This window comes from Marmota flaviventris, chromosome 4 (assembly GCF_047511675.1).
Source record: "Marmota flaviventris isolate mMarFla1 chromosome 4, mMarFla1.hap1, whole genome shotgun sequence".
Classification (NCBI taxonomy): Eukaryota; Metazoa; Chordata; class Mammalia; order Rodentia; family Sciuridae; genus Marmota; species Marmota flaviventris.
This window is the reverse complement of record NC_092501.1, coordinates 7,879,291-7,892,817: the sequence shown is the minus strand read 5'-3', so window position 1 is coordinate 7,892,817 and position 13,527 is coordinate 7,879,291. Positions and strand designations below refer to the sequence as shown.

General features: G+C 47.5%; 1 protein-coding gene across 1 annotated transcript in view; it reads right to left on the bottom strand.

Annotated features, from left to right (window-relative positions):
• Positions 1-13,527, bottom strand: part of Cpxm2 (carboxypeptidase X, M14 family member 2) — a 95,393-nt gene that overhangs the window by 71,202 nt on the left and 10,664 nt on the right. Inside the window, exon 3 of the mRNA XM_027930286.2 lies at positions 2,076-2,185. Within this exon, the coding sequence (XP_027786087.1) occupies positions 2,076-2,185 (110 nt within the window). The remainder of the gene's footprint in view (positions 1-2,075; positions 2,186-13,527) is intronic.

Here is a 13,527-nt window from a genome sequence, read left to right as displayed (position 1 = left end):
CAGTTTCCCTGCTCAATCAACCCTGTGGATGCTCAGGAGGCTCATTTTTCTGATGAGGCAACTGAGGCTCAGAGACATGAGGTGATCATTCCAAGGGTCTCGACATGGAGGAACATCCGGGCCAAGCTCAAACATAGCAGGTCTGACCCCAGCACGCTTGCTCCCATGCTCTGCCCATCCAGCCTGCTGGTGGACAGTCCTTCCCACCTGGAAGGACTCAGCACCCCACCTTCTCACTCCAGGCCCACAAGTTAAGGTCAACAGGGCCTTGCCATTGATGGCAGACAGCATGGATAAACATAGACTCTTTTATTTAAAGGATAACTTCATTTGTAGAGAAAGCATCGAAGGCATCAGATGAGCCCCCCTTGTCGATACACAAAACAGCCCCACGCTCCCATGTGGGTCTAACCCCTTGGGTCTGACTCTGGTTCCCCTTTGGAGGCACCCCAGGTGCCTGGGGATTGACAGCGGGAACTTCTGGTCAAACTCTTTTCAGAGTTCCTGTGTAAAATACAGGAGTTTTTGTTGTTGTTGTTTTTATTTTAATTTTATTTTTTTTTGTAGTTTCCAGTTGTATATAACCAAACGTTTCTTCACAGTTTTTTTTTTTTTTAAAAGAGTATTTCTAAACCAATCTGGATGGGCTCAAGTCTTAGAAAACCCTGAGCCCCTGCACTCCCTGGGAAGGGGCCTCTGGCACAGCACACTTACAATGACCTAGGGGTCCACACTGCCACTTAGAAGCCACTAGCCTGAGTGTAGCAGGGATGGAAGGACCTGAGCAAGACGGCACTTGTGCATAAGGCTTCGGGACCTGCACACAGTTACGGAGCGGACGGGGAAAGAGAAATGAAATGTGGAACAGGAGAGAGCAACACGGGGCAGGACAGATCAGACGCTATACTGAGAAGAGCTGACCAGCGGGAGCCAGGGTGGGGGAACGGCACCGGAGAGAGGTGGGCAAAATCATGTCCCCCAAGAGGCCCATGTCCCGTGCACATGTCAGGCTACGTGGCAAGGAGGAATGGAGACTACAGGTGGGATCTGGGTTGCAGAAGGGGAGGGAGAGGGTCCTGGGGCATCTGGACAGGCCCAGCATAATCGACAGGGTCCTCAAAAGTGAAATAGAAGAGAGAAGCAGAGAGAAAGCAGCTCCCAAGGACTCGGCCCACCCTGCAGGCTCCCAGGAAAGAAAGGCCGCAAGCCAGGAGCAGGTCGGCCTTGGGGTGCTGGGACAGGGAAGGAAACACATGCTCCTGGAGCCTCCAGAAGGAACCGGCCCACCCACACCTTGACCTCGCCCAGTGAGGCCTCCAACCGCCACACTGGGAGGGGATACATGTGGGTTGACTTAAGAGGCCACAAGAGTTGTTGGAGCAGGGACAGCAGGGATCAGCGGGGATTTCTACTGTGAGAGGCAAAGGGGTTCCAGGCAGAGGAACCCACCTGAGGAAAGGTGTGGAGTCGAGAACCATGTGGTGTGTAAAGTGTGGGGGCCATCACTTGAGAGGGACACTTGACAGTATGGAGGGCCAAGGTCACAGTGGCCCTGGAGCCTCAGGGAAGAAAGAAAGGCGGGACGCACCCAGCCCCAGGAAGCACTAAGGATTCAACCTCGAGGGACCTTTGAGGTCACTGAACAGCCTGGAGGAGGTGGACACAGTGGAGATGAGAAGAGATAGAGATTGGCAGGGAGCCAAGGAGGAGCAGTGCCACCACCTCCCTGCCCCACGCCTCAGCCACAAGCAGGCCCCTAGGCCTGTCTCGCTTTGCTCCAGCTCCTCCCAGACAGAGGGCCTGTGGAGGGACAAGCTCAAGAGGGAGGCAGACCCACCTGGTCTAGGTGCCAGGGACCTCACTTCTACCAAAGGCCATCTTTGAAGAAGACACGCCCTCTCTGCATCTCAGCGTGCTCTCTGCACAGTGAGATTTACGCAGCGATGCCGCATTTGTCGGGAGAGCGCAGACTAACACATTTGAAATGCCATGCATGGTGGGCTCAGTGAACCCTGGCCGCATCTGTGACTGGAGCCATCGGAGTTGCAAGCAGAATGCACCGGAAGGGCTGGTACCTGGATGTTGAGTCTCCCTCGATGCGCTCCCAGGCCGTAGCGCTTCGCCGTGGAGGCGTGGAGCTGGAAGTCTGTGATCTTTAGGGTCTCCAGACCAAGAGGCGGGCAACCTGGAAGAACAAGGCGCGTTATAAACAAGGCCAGCTGCTGCAAGAAACCTTCCTGGTTTTCTAAAGGTGGCTATGTGCTTTTCCCTTCCCTCTGAGCCCTCGCTGCCGGCACACGGTGTTTCTAGACAGATAGGGTCACCGCGACTGTCAACGCTCTTGTCTCTTGCCACCACCTGCTTTCTGGTGCTTCAGCCCTGGTATTCCTTCTCTGTAGCTGTCCCTGCTGCTGTCTGAGCCTGTTCCCAATTAAGGGCCCTTCCACAAGGTGACTCAGTCAGGCAGCAGCATTGGGTAACAATTTCAGAAGGATCCCATGGTTGAGCTCTGCAAATTAATCAGAAGTTGTTGATTTTGCTTCAGTAACTCTAGCCTCCGCGTTGTGCATGCTAATGAAGAGGACTCCAAAATAGAAAGACTCTATTGTCGTCTGTTCTGACAAGTTTGAAAACAGCTACTAGTACCCTTTGCCCCTGGAATAAAACGCCAGTGCTTGGGCAGACCCTGGTGATCGTCCAAGTTCAGCCCATCATCCCTACACATGGGAGTACTAACAGCAGCGGGGGCTGAGCCACAGGCCTCACCCGTTGGAGCTGTCATTCTTACCTGCAGAGCACTGGGTGGCCGTCATCTTGCCAGGCTCTCCAGCCCCCTGAGACCAGCAGGTCTTTTCCAATGGGACTCCTCCTCGATGTACAGATGCCCCACATCCCCTGGGGTGCCCTGAGATCCCGGGGCACTTCTTGCTCAGCCGTGACCCACACAACTGCTTGCATCGGGTGTGCTCACCTGCAGACCTGCCACTGTGCTGGAATCCAAGTCTCCAGTGGTGCCTCCACCTTAGCACCTGACTTGGCGAAGCCCACAAAACTCCCAAGTAGGAGTGAACCAACCCATCCCTACAAAGTTAGACAGCTCCAAACGAACGGGGTAAATGCAAATAGTCATGTGGGTCGCCACTGAGAAGGTGCCCCAGGATCCCAGGGCCCCCAGGAGATGTGGGGCACCTGAACATCCAACATGACTCCCCTCAGGGAAAAGCCTGCTGGTCCCAGGGGGCTGCAGGGCTGGCAAGAGGACAGCCAGCAGGCCTTCCGTGGGCACTTGCCGGCCAGGACCCCAGACACCACCAGGCCTTCCTTGAGTTCTCAGAAAAGGAAACCCAGGCCCCGAGAGCTGAGGCGGGTCACCAGAGACAAGCCTGCCGGCCTCAGAGCTCCGGCTGACACATGATGCCACTCGGCTCCCTGGCCCTGCCGACACCCGCTGGGAGGAGACTTCCTGGACCAGGAACTGTTCATTTGCCATCTGCACTGTGCATGGGAGGCAGAGGGACAGGTCCTGCCATGGTGAGGAGCAGGAGCCGCAGGTGAGGTGTGGCTGTCCACCTACTGGGCACTGCAAGAAGACAGGGCAGCTTCCGGTGAGCACTGGTGCTCTAAAGAGCTTCTCTGAGAGGGTCGTGCAGCAAGGGGGGATGTGACTGGGGGGATGTGAGTGGGGGAGATGTGAATGGGGCAACATGTGAATGGGGGTCTTGCAATGTGCCTGGGGAGAGGTATATAGGAAGAGAAGGGGCCACAGGAATGGGGCCACGCAGCAAATGGGAGCCATGCAGTGAGCCAGAGAGAGGCCGCCGTGCAATAAGGGATGACCATGCAGCAAGTACCCAGAACCACCCAAGGCTGATCACCTAGTAACCTAGTCACCACAGCCCCCTTCCTTACTAGGCTGTGCCCTTTCACCCTCAGGCTAGAGATATGTGGGTCTGGTGAACATAGGTGGCAAGTCCTTAGTCCCAAATGTTAACAAAATACTTCAGAGGTGTGGGGCCTTGGGGAAGCAACAGGATTACAAGGGCTCTGACCTGTGGTGGATTCATGGCTGAATGCCCTACCAGGAGGGGCACAAACTTCAGGTGAGCTGGTGGAAGGGAGTGGGTCCCTGGTATGTCCTTAGGGACTATGTCTGACCCCTGCTTCTTCCTCCCTCTTTGCTTCCAAGCAGCCAGGAGGGAAGCCTCCTCCACACACCCTCCCACCCAGATGCCCTGCCTTGCCTCAGGCCTAGACACAGCAAAGCCAAAGATGGGCTGCGCTCTGGACCCCAGGCCCCAGACACAGTGGGGGACAGCTGCTAACAGCACAGCTACAAAGCCTGCTTCTCTGGAGCAAGAGCAGCCACGCCAAATCCAGAGCAAGGAAGAACAGCTTCAAGGACACCTCCATGTCTGCAGAACCAGAAATCCAGGAGGACCCAGCTGGTCCTCCTGTGACTCCGGGAGAGGACCAAGCACAGTCATCAAACTAACAAGACTCCTCACTGCAGTTCCTGCATCGAAGGCTTGAGAACAAATGAACTGGAATCTGGGCTCCATTACCAACCAACTACCAGTCCACAATCAAGACAATTAAGGGCATTTTAGACATAGGAGCACTCAGAAAATGACCCTCCCATCATAAGCATAGACCTTTCTGAGATAGTGTGCTGGGATAACGTGCCAGAGACAGGCAGATAAACCCTGGGGACAGCAAGAAGTGAGGACCCTGCCAGCCAAGGACTCCAAACACAACACAGATTTGGAACAAGAACTTAAGGATTCCTTTAGTTTAAATTCTCAAAGAAACATCTGTCCTTGGCCAAGGACCTGCCAATCACAACACTGCCTTTCAACAAGGTGGCCTTTCCTTCAACCTTCAGGACACAAAGCTAAGGAAGACAGGTGCATTAATGATCAAGCAGAATGAAGAAGGAAAAAGGGGGTTTCAAGGCAATTTAAACATCTATAAGCAGAAAGTAAAAGACAAATCTTGGATGAACTATAACATATTTCTATTATTATGTCAAGCCATGAGAGAATTATTAGGCTTAAAGAATGCTTGAAATAAATGGGAGTCTCATTCACAGCAATTCAGCCCTCGTCAGTATTCTGCTAAGCTCCCAGCCAGGCTGAGGGAGAGCCCCTTCCCTGGCACCAGGACCGGCTCTCCAGAGGATTTGGGCCAGCAGTGCCACCCACTTCCTCAGGCAAGCTCCCCCACCATCTAGAAAAACAAGCAGTCATGTCTTTTACCATCAAATCACGTTTCCATTGCTTCTAGGAAGAAAAAGGCTCTAATCCTGAGAAGCATGTGGGTGAGCAGAAAGGTGTGAACAAACATTTCAGGAATATATTATTTAAGATCTGAGATGTGTCACAATTTGGAGAAAAGAGAGTGACAGTCATCAAGGATGAACATAGTTTCTCTTAAAGCAAGTGGGGCTCTCTCCCAACACCTCTGTTGAGTAGGGTGAGGCCCTGCCTCACCCCACCTTGTCCACCCCATGCTTCATTAGGTCTGTCCCCTGCTAGCATCCTCTGCACTGCAGACACTTGGCAGTGGTCCCTACTACCACCTAAATCACCCCATGTGTACATCAGCACTTGAGCCAACTGGGTGTGTGCATCATCTTTAATACCAAGGAGGTCTTTGTGACCCATAAGCTACAGGGCACAGTCAGAACATGGCATGTGAGTCCGGAATCGGGGGCACCAGTCCCAACACTCCACTCCCAATATCCCAACTCTGCTAGGGTGGAGACAGGTTGGAGGGAAAGCTGTTATATGAAGGTCGAGTCATAAGAAATAGCTAAATGGGTAGTGATTTGGAGGCCATTAGAGTAATGTGCAAACAACCTCCAGGCCCTCTGGAAGTTTCTTCCCTAATTCATAAGAATAAATCTTCATAATGACCATAAGACATGGGCACATCATTCCATTCCCCTCAGGAACAAACGGAAACTCAGGGAGACTAAGCTGAGCTTAGCAGCTACTAAGTGTCTGAGTTAGAACCTGAAAATCAAGTGCAACACGGATCTCATATAGCCTTATGCCCCCTGTTTGACTTGAAAACTCCAAACTATACTACAAATGCTAATTGCTTGGTTGTTGTTGGGTCACACCAGGAAAAGGGCACTGGAGCTGGGACAATTGTCACCAAATTGGCAGAGGGGAGCTCAGGGTCCCGGTCCTTGCAGCCTGCAGTGGCTGCCTGCTGGAAATGGAGCAGGGAATTTCTAGGGGCAAGGGACAGGCTCCTAGTTATAATTCCCAGCCCTCCTGAACTTTTTGCTTCCATTGTTACCTATAAGTGGAATAGCTGTGATTTATGGAATGCCTTCCTTCCCCTTTCTGAACTTGACATTCCCTTTGATGAATGAGGCGCACGGAGGCAGCTTCCTGGTGCGTGGGATGGTGTTTGAGTGGCTCCTGACTGTCAGACAGGGCACAGGCCTCTCAGGGTGTTGGGAAATCTCTGAGCTGGTCTTTGTTTTAATGTTAATGGAAACACAGGAATGTAAAAGGAAATTTTATCACTAGAAGGTGACTTAGGAAAAGTCCTCAAGATCTTGGGGGAGGCAAGAAATACTTAAATAAAGAAAAAAGCACTAATCATAAAACATTAATGATTTTTTTAAATTTAAAATTCACATTTTAAATTTAAGAACATCTTTTATTTAAAAGACGCCATTGCTAGAGTGAAAAGGTAAGCCGAGGAGTGGGAGAAGATACTTGCAAAGCACATATCCAACAAGGAACTCATATCTGCAGCTTTTTTTTAGGGAAAGCAAATAAACAGAAAACCCTCCTATAAATGAGTAAATGAGCAAAAGACCTGGATGAGTAGTCACAAAAGAAGTCAGCCTGATGGCAAGAAAATGCCATTTAAGACCAATGTGGCATAGCAGTACACAGCTCCCAGTACACAGCTCCCAGTACAAATAAAATCTTAAAAACTGATAATACCAAATGTGGGCCTCCAAAGAAAAGAAGCAACTGGACTCTCATTCACTGCTGGTAGGAGTATTAACTGGTCTAATCAATCAGAAAAAATCTCTAGCAATACTAACTAAAGGTAAATACTCACACCCTAGGACCCAGCAATTCCACTGGAGGAAATACCCAACATAAATGCATTCACACATGCACCTGAAGGCTGGCACAAGAATGACCCTAACTGCACCATGTGTAATAGCCCGACACTGAAAACAACCCCAATGTCTATCAATATGAAAATGAATGACAAGCTCAGTCTTGCAAGAGAATACTGTGAATCAATGCACCACAATAGGGCGAATCTCCAAAACACAAAGCTGAGCAAAAGAAGTCTGGTTCAAGAGTATATGATGAACACCGCCAAGTTCACCCAGGGGGGGTCATCTCTAATGGTGGGGATCTCTGAGGAGAAGCTGGGCAGTGCCAAGCTGGGGCAGCGGGAGACTCCAGAGGTATTGCTGGTTCCTCCTCCTTCTAAGCCATAGTTTAATGGCTCATTCACACAATGTGCAAGTGGAGTCTAGGACAATTCATTTCTATGACGATTCCATATGATTTCTATAATCTTCTGTATACATGTTACACTTCAACAAATTTTAAAAAGGCCTCAGCTTTTCCTAACTACAACATCATACTGATTACAGACCAAACCCGTTTTTCCAATTCAGAAGGCATAAAAGAGAATTATGTTGAATATAAAAAAAAAGGCTATTTCAAAAGTTACCATATATCTTATTGTCTAAGAACAAAAAAAATTATAGAGAAGAAAACAGATAAGTGGTTGCAGGAGTTAGGAACAAGGTGGGGGACATGCGGCTACCAAGCAGGAGCACAAGGGTGCTTTGGTGGGACAGTGGTCTTTCCAGGAACCTGCACAGGACTGCACTCAGGCACACCGGCACACGCACAGCTGATGAAGTCAGATCACGCTTCGCAGCTTGTACCAATGCCAATTTCTCAATTCTGTTATTGTACCACAATTGTGCAAAATGTCAGCGCTAAAGGGGGAGAGTAAAGGCTGTATGCGATTCTTCTCCCCAAAATCTTTTTGCAACTTCCCGTGGTTCTGTAATTATTTCAGGGGGACAAAAAGTTGCATTTTTAAAAGAGGATTTAAAAGGAAAAACTCTCTTACACTATGTTCAAGATTATTTAACATATCTCATAAAACCACTGGTTGTTCACAGACTTTGGGGAATTCTCATTTAAAATTTTGCAACCTCCCCCAGACTTGCCCCAAAACACATGGAGAAATAAAATAGGAAAGTCTCCCGACAGGGCTTCAACCTAACGCCAGATGTGGACTAACAGTCACCACGTGTGAGTCAGATGGAGACGGTTAGGGGAAAATAGGGCTTCCCAAGGAGGGGCAAAAAACCTTTCATCCCTCTCTTGCTATGAGTGCCTCCAGCAAATCCAGGGTCTGCAGCAACTAGAAAATTAGACGCTGTCTATAAAAGCCCACATGTGGCTTTCTGGAATGGCCAGGAGCTTACCTCTCCACCCAAGGAACTTTGTAGAAATATCCATATCAGAAATTCTCAGAAAACAGCTGGACAGAAAGTAGGGGGAAGGCAGTGCCCACAAGAGGAGACAAGAAGAACATTGTCACAAAAACACAGGTGATTACAGATCTTCCCAGTGTCCTATCGGGATCACGGTGTTTAAGGGCTCACAGTGGGAAACCAACTTGGCCTCTCAGAAGAAAACCAGCGGAAAGATAAAAGGCTGCCAGAAACCAGGGTCAGTGCTGTCCTGGGACTGGGTGGGGGGACGACCTGGGCAACATCTGTACCTCTGAGAAAAGCCTTAGACTGCCCCCCAGTGGAGGAAATCAGAGTGTATCTTGACGCAGTCAAAGATGAGTAAAGAACAAACACCAATGCGCAGTCGTGGGGAATAAAAATGTCTCAAGAGAAGATGAAAAGGGTACATCATCCAAAGGACGCAGAGAAATAATGCAGCTTTGAAAATGGTTTCATGTAATAGCTGGAAAATACTTTTCCCAGAAATTACTCCTCTTAACTATAGCCCAAGAGACTCGGCCTTTACTTAACAACATCAACCAAAAAAAAAAAAGATATGATAAAGTTAAAAAATTAAAAGATATTATAGGTTTTTAAATATTTAAAATAAGGACACATGTGAAGAAAACTAAATATTTAAAGGTAGAAATTAAATCCAAAAGGAAAAAGCTATTCTTTCTGAAGTGGGATCTTGACCAATACAGCAAAGAAAAATAAATAAAAGATTCAAGGAATGGAAAGAAAAACCAAAATTGTCATTATTTAGTTCATCTTATAATTTTGCACCCAAATCCAAAATAATGTATTTTTATAAAGAATAACAGTTTAGTAAGGTTGCTGGATATAAAATCAACATACAAAAATCAACTATATGTCTGTATCCTAGCAATAAAAAGTTGGAAAGTTAAAATTAAAAGCATCACAAAATAGCAAGTATCTAGGGATAAATCTATTAAAAATGCACATGATCTATAGAAAAAAAATTATGAGCAATAGGAAAGAAGATATAACAACTGAGGAGATATACCATGTTCATGGATTAGAAGATTCAATGTTATAAATATGTTTATTCTCTCCAAATTGATTTGTAAAATTAATGAAAATTTAACCAAAATTTCAAGAGTTTTTGTAGGATTTGACTAGATGACATAAATGTATGCTTGTGTGGTTCTACATACATGTGCACACAGTGGGTCAAGAATAACTAAAAGAAGGAAGAGAGGGGAGAAGAAGAAGAGGAGGAGGAGGAGGAGGAGGAGGAGGGAGGAGGAGAAAAACTACCAGATATAAAGATCTGTTAGAAAGTCAGAGTAATGTAGAGATTGGAGTGTTTCATGCATGGGTAGAAAAATGAAGTAGTGATAAGTGGAGTAATGAGCCTGAAATCACTCATATGTAAGTGACCACTTGATATCCAACAGACAGAGGCAGCACTGTAGAGTATCATCTTCCTGTTGGAGCACTCTCTTGTTCCACTCACATTGCTCTACCTGCATACCACAGATTATGTGGCTTATAAGCAACAGAAGTTTGCTTCCCACAGTTATGGAGGCTGAAAAGTTCAAGATCAAGCCACCAGCAGATACAGTGTCCAGGAAAGGCCTGTTTTCTGATTGACATGCACCAGCCATTTTCTCCCTGCATCCACACTGGTGGAAGGAGCTAGGGTGCTTTGGGGGAATCTCTTTTATAGAGGCACTAATCCCACTCATGAGGACTTGCCCTTCATGACTTAATCACCTCCCCAAAACCCACTTTGAAACACATAGACTCCCTAGAGAACAAAGTCTTCTCGTGCCACCCATGTGTGCTACCAAGACATGGATTCTGTCTCCTGTACCCCTGTCTGGAACAAACACCCAAGTCTTTGTCCTGAACACTGAAGTGTTAGTTCTGGCACACTGCATGTGCCCAATAAATAGGTGTGCCATTCTTTCCAAGTGCTACTACCAATAGTGAGTGCACCCCATGACAGGTCTGTAGGAGCCCTACACTTGAGCATTCATACTCTCTCAGAATCAAAGAGCCACACATAGGAATCACTATGAGACAATGAGAAAAAGGCACAGGAGTGTGAAAGAGAGATGTGCCAGGGAGGTTCTCTGGAGGCAGCACTTGCCAAACACTCATTCTGAGGCAGGGCTACAAACCACATCCTCGGGAGAGCCAGATAGGGTCTACCACCAGCAGATTTTGCATGACCCATAAGAATGAATTTTATATTTTTAAGGGTTACATTTTAGGTGGTTATATAAGTTCTTACGTAATGTCCTCAATTTTGCCTCTTAACCAATAACATATTTACAATTTGATATTTTATAAAACTTTCCTGAACTCTCTTCCAAGGAATACAAAAAAAAATCCCAAGATAGCAATCAAAATCAGCAAACTTTGCTAAGATCTTAGTGTGTCCTACATGTGCTACACTCGGCAGACACCGTATAATCTTCACAGGATGCCACTAAAGAAGATATTATCTCCACTTTACAGAGGCAGAAACTGAGCCAGAGCAAAGTTAATAACTTATCCAGAGTCTCACAGCCAAGAAGCATAGAACCCGATCCCAAAAGCTGTCCTCTCAACCACCTGCTCAGCCACTGGTCCAAGTCCCTAGAGAAAGGATGTACAAGCAGAGGCTTAAACCACAGGACATCTGTGAGAAACACCCTTCCATCTGGCTGGAAAAAGGAAAGCAGAGGCCAGAAATGGGTCCAGCCATTGCCAAGTAGGAAATCATTTTGCAAGCTATACATGGTAAATGGCATGGCATATGGTAATTTCACTACAACACTGTTTATAGTAGCAAAAGATTGGAAACAACATAAATGTCCATCATTAGATGATTAAATGATGGAATATTCAATTGGTGGAACACTAAACAATCAAGGATATTCTTTATCTCTGTTGTACTAGTCAGCTATTGCTGTGTAACAAACTATTAAAAATTCTTAATGGCACACAACAAGCATTTCTTTCTCAAGTGTCTTGTTGATCAGCTGGGCTCAGTGCAATGGCTGTAATCTACAGACAGGGTCCACATCTGTTCCACTCCCTGCTCTGCCTCCTTGGACCAGTGACATATGTGTATATTTGGCAACCAGCAACACCTCTGAAGTCTCAGCTCAGCACTGGCACACGGTCCCTTCTCCTCATTCTATTGGCCTAAACAAGCCCATGGACCAGCCCAAAGTCAAGGGGCTTTCATCTGTTAAGAAGGGAACTGAAAAATTACATGGCAAAGAGTGTGGATATAGAGAGATGAAGTAGACCAGTAAGGTAACCAACCCTGTACATCATTACAGAACAACATCTAGAATGCAGGTGGGGCCCTGACACAACAGCTGCTCCTTAGTTATAGCGACAGCCAGATTCCTGTTCTCTCCCACAACACTAGAGCTCACCAAGGTGACTTCCACAACTGAGACAAGCCTTCAATGCCATCCACCACACAACTCGATGTGGTTAAGATCTGCACTGGAAACTGCCTTGGACATGACATCATGGACGCCTGCACTGCCCACCACCTTGAACTTGATATACTGGCCATCTGCACTGTCCATCACCCTGAACTTGATGTAGTGGCCATCTGTACTGTCCACCATCTTGAACTTGATGTAGTGAACATCTGCACTCCCCCAGCCTTCTGCCACATCTCTATCAAGACACCCCCAGAGTGGCCTGAGGAGATTCAGAGAGGAGGTTGACGCTGTCCTGAGAATGCCCAGCTGTGCACCTGAGACCCTGTCGTGCTCAGCACCACCCCACGGGTGCAGCTGCCTGACTCCAGGCCTGTCGCTAACTGCTATGCCACCCCACACACACTCCCCAGAGCATCGTCACCCAGCTCTCTTCCACAGCTGCACATCAGGGACATCCCAGCTGCTCGTCCCCTCCCAGGCTCTCCTCAATCTTATATTTTTTAAAGAAGAATTTTCAGACTAAAATCAGAGCCACGGTGGCCGCCTTTGAAGTGAGTGATCCTATCCTAATAAAACCATGAGGCCAGGTCAGGAAAATAACCCCTAATGATCCAGGGGCAGGAGTGGGGGTGTCAGAAAAGGAGGCAACTTCAGACATCAGTAAGAAAAGAGAAGGAGAAAAATGGGCCTTCAAAAATCTTTCTCAAAATGTCTCCCCAAATTTTAATAACTTCAATTCTCAGCATGAAGAACTAACAGCGTTCAAACCAATCCCTCTGCTGAAACTACTAAACATCTGCAATAGATATATGTGAAAGCATTAGAATAAACAAGGTAGTGAAGAACAACCTGACCCAGCTCTTAACAGTGGCCAGAACCAGGGCACTACTAAGGCCGAGCTCAAAGCCACCTCAGCCCTGCAGCGTTTGTGAGCAAGCATTTTACCAACCTGTTTGGATGGAAGGACAGAAAGTCAGCACCCCAGGCTCACTCAGGCTGAGGCCATCACCACCCAGTTAGTTCAGACTCTGGGAGAAACCCAGAAACACACACAGCCCCCACGCCACACTGGGTCCTCAACACAGCCTTCTGACAGCTAGTCCTCTCAGTGGGCAGGGGTCCATTTATTATTGACTTCTGGTTTTACTTTAGAATGTTCGTCCTACCCGTGATTTCTTTGCTGGTGGGTTCTTAGAAACACAGTGCCAAATCCCACATTGTACCTGGGGGAATATGAATTCCCTCCGTGACAGCTCACTGTGTGACACAGTTTATGGGTTCACATGGCAGCTGAAGATGAGTCCTGTCTGTGTGAGATGTTCTGCTTATTTTAAGCAGCAGTACTGCTAAGCAAACGTGTAGCGTCAGAGAACTTCGGGTTCAAATCTGTTTTGTCAACTGTAAACAGCATAACACAGTGTTGCTTTCCTCATTTGCAAAATATGGATAACAACAATGATAATAACACCCTCAATGCTCAGGGTGCACTGGGAGACGTCAAATACTAGGCCAAGTACCTGGCAATTTACTTAAGTATTTAACAAACGCAGCTATTGCTAGTATCAGCAGAAAGGCGATATTGGA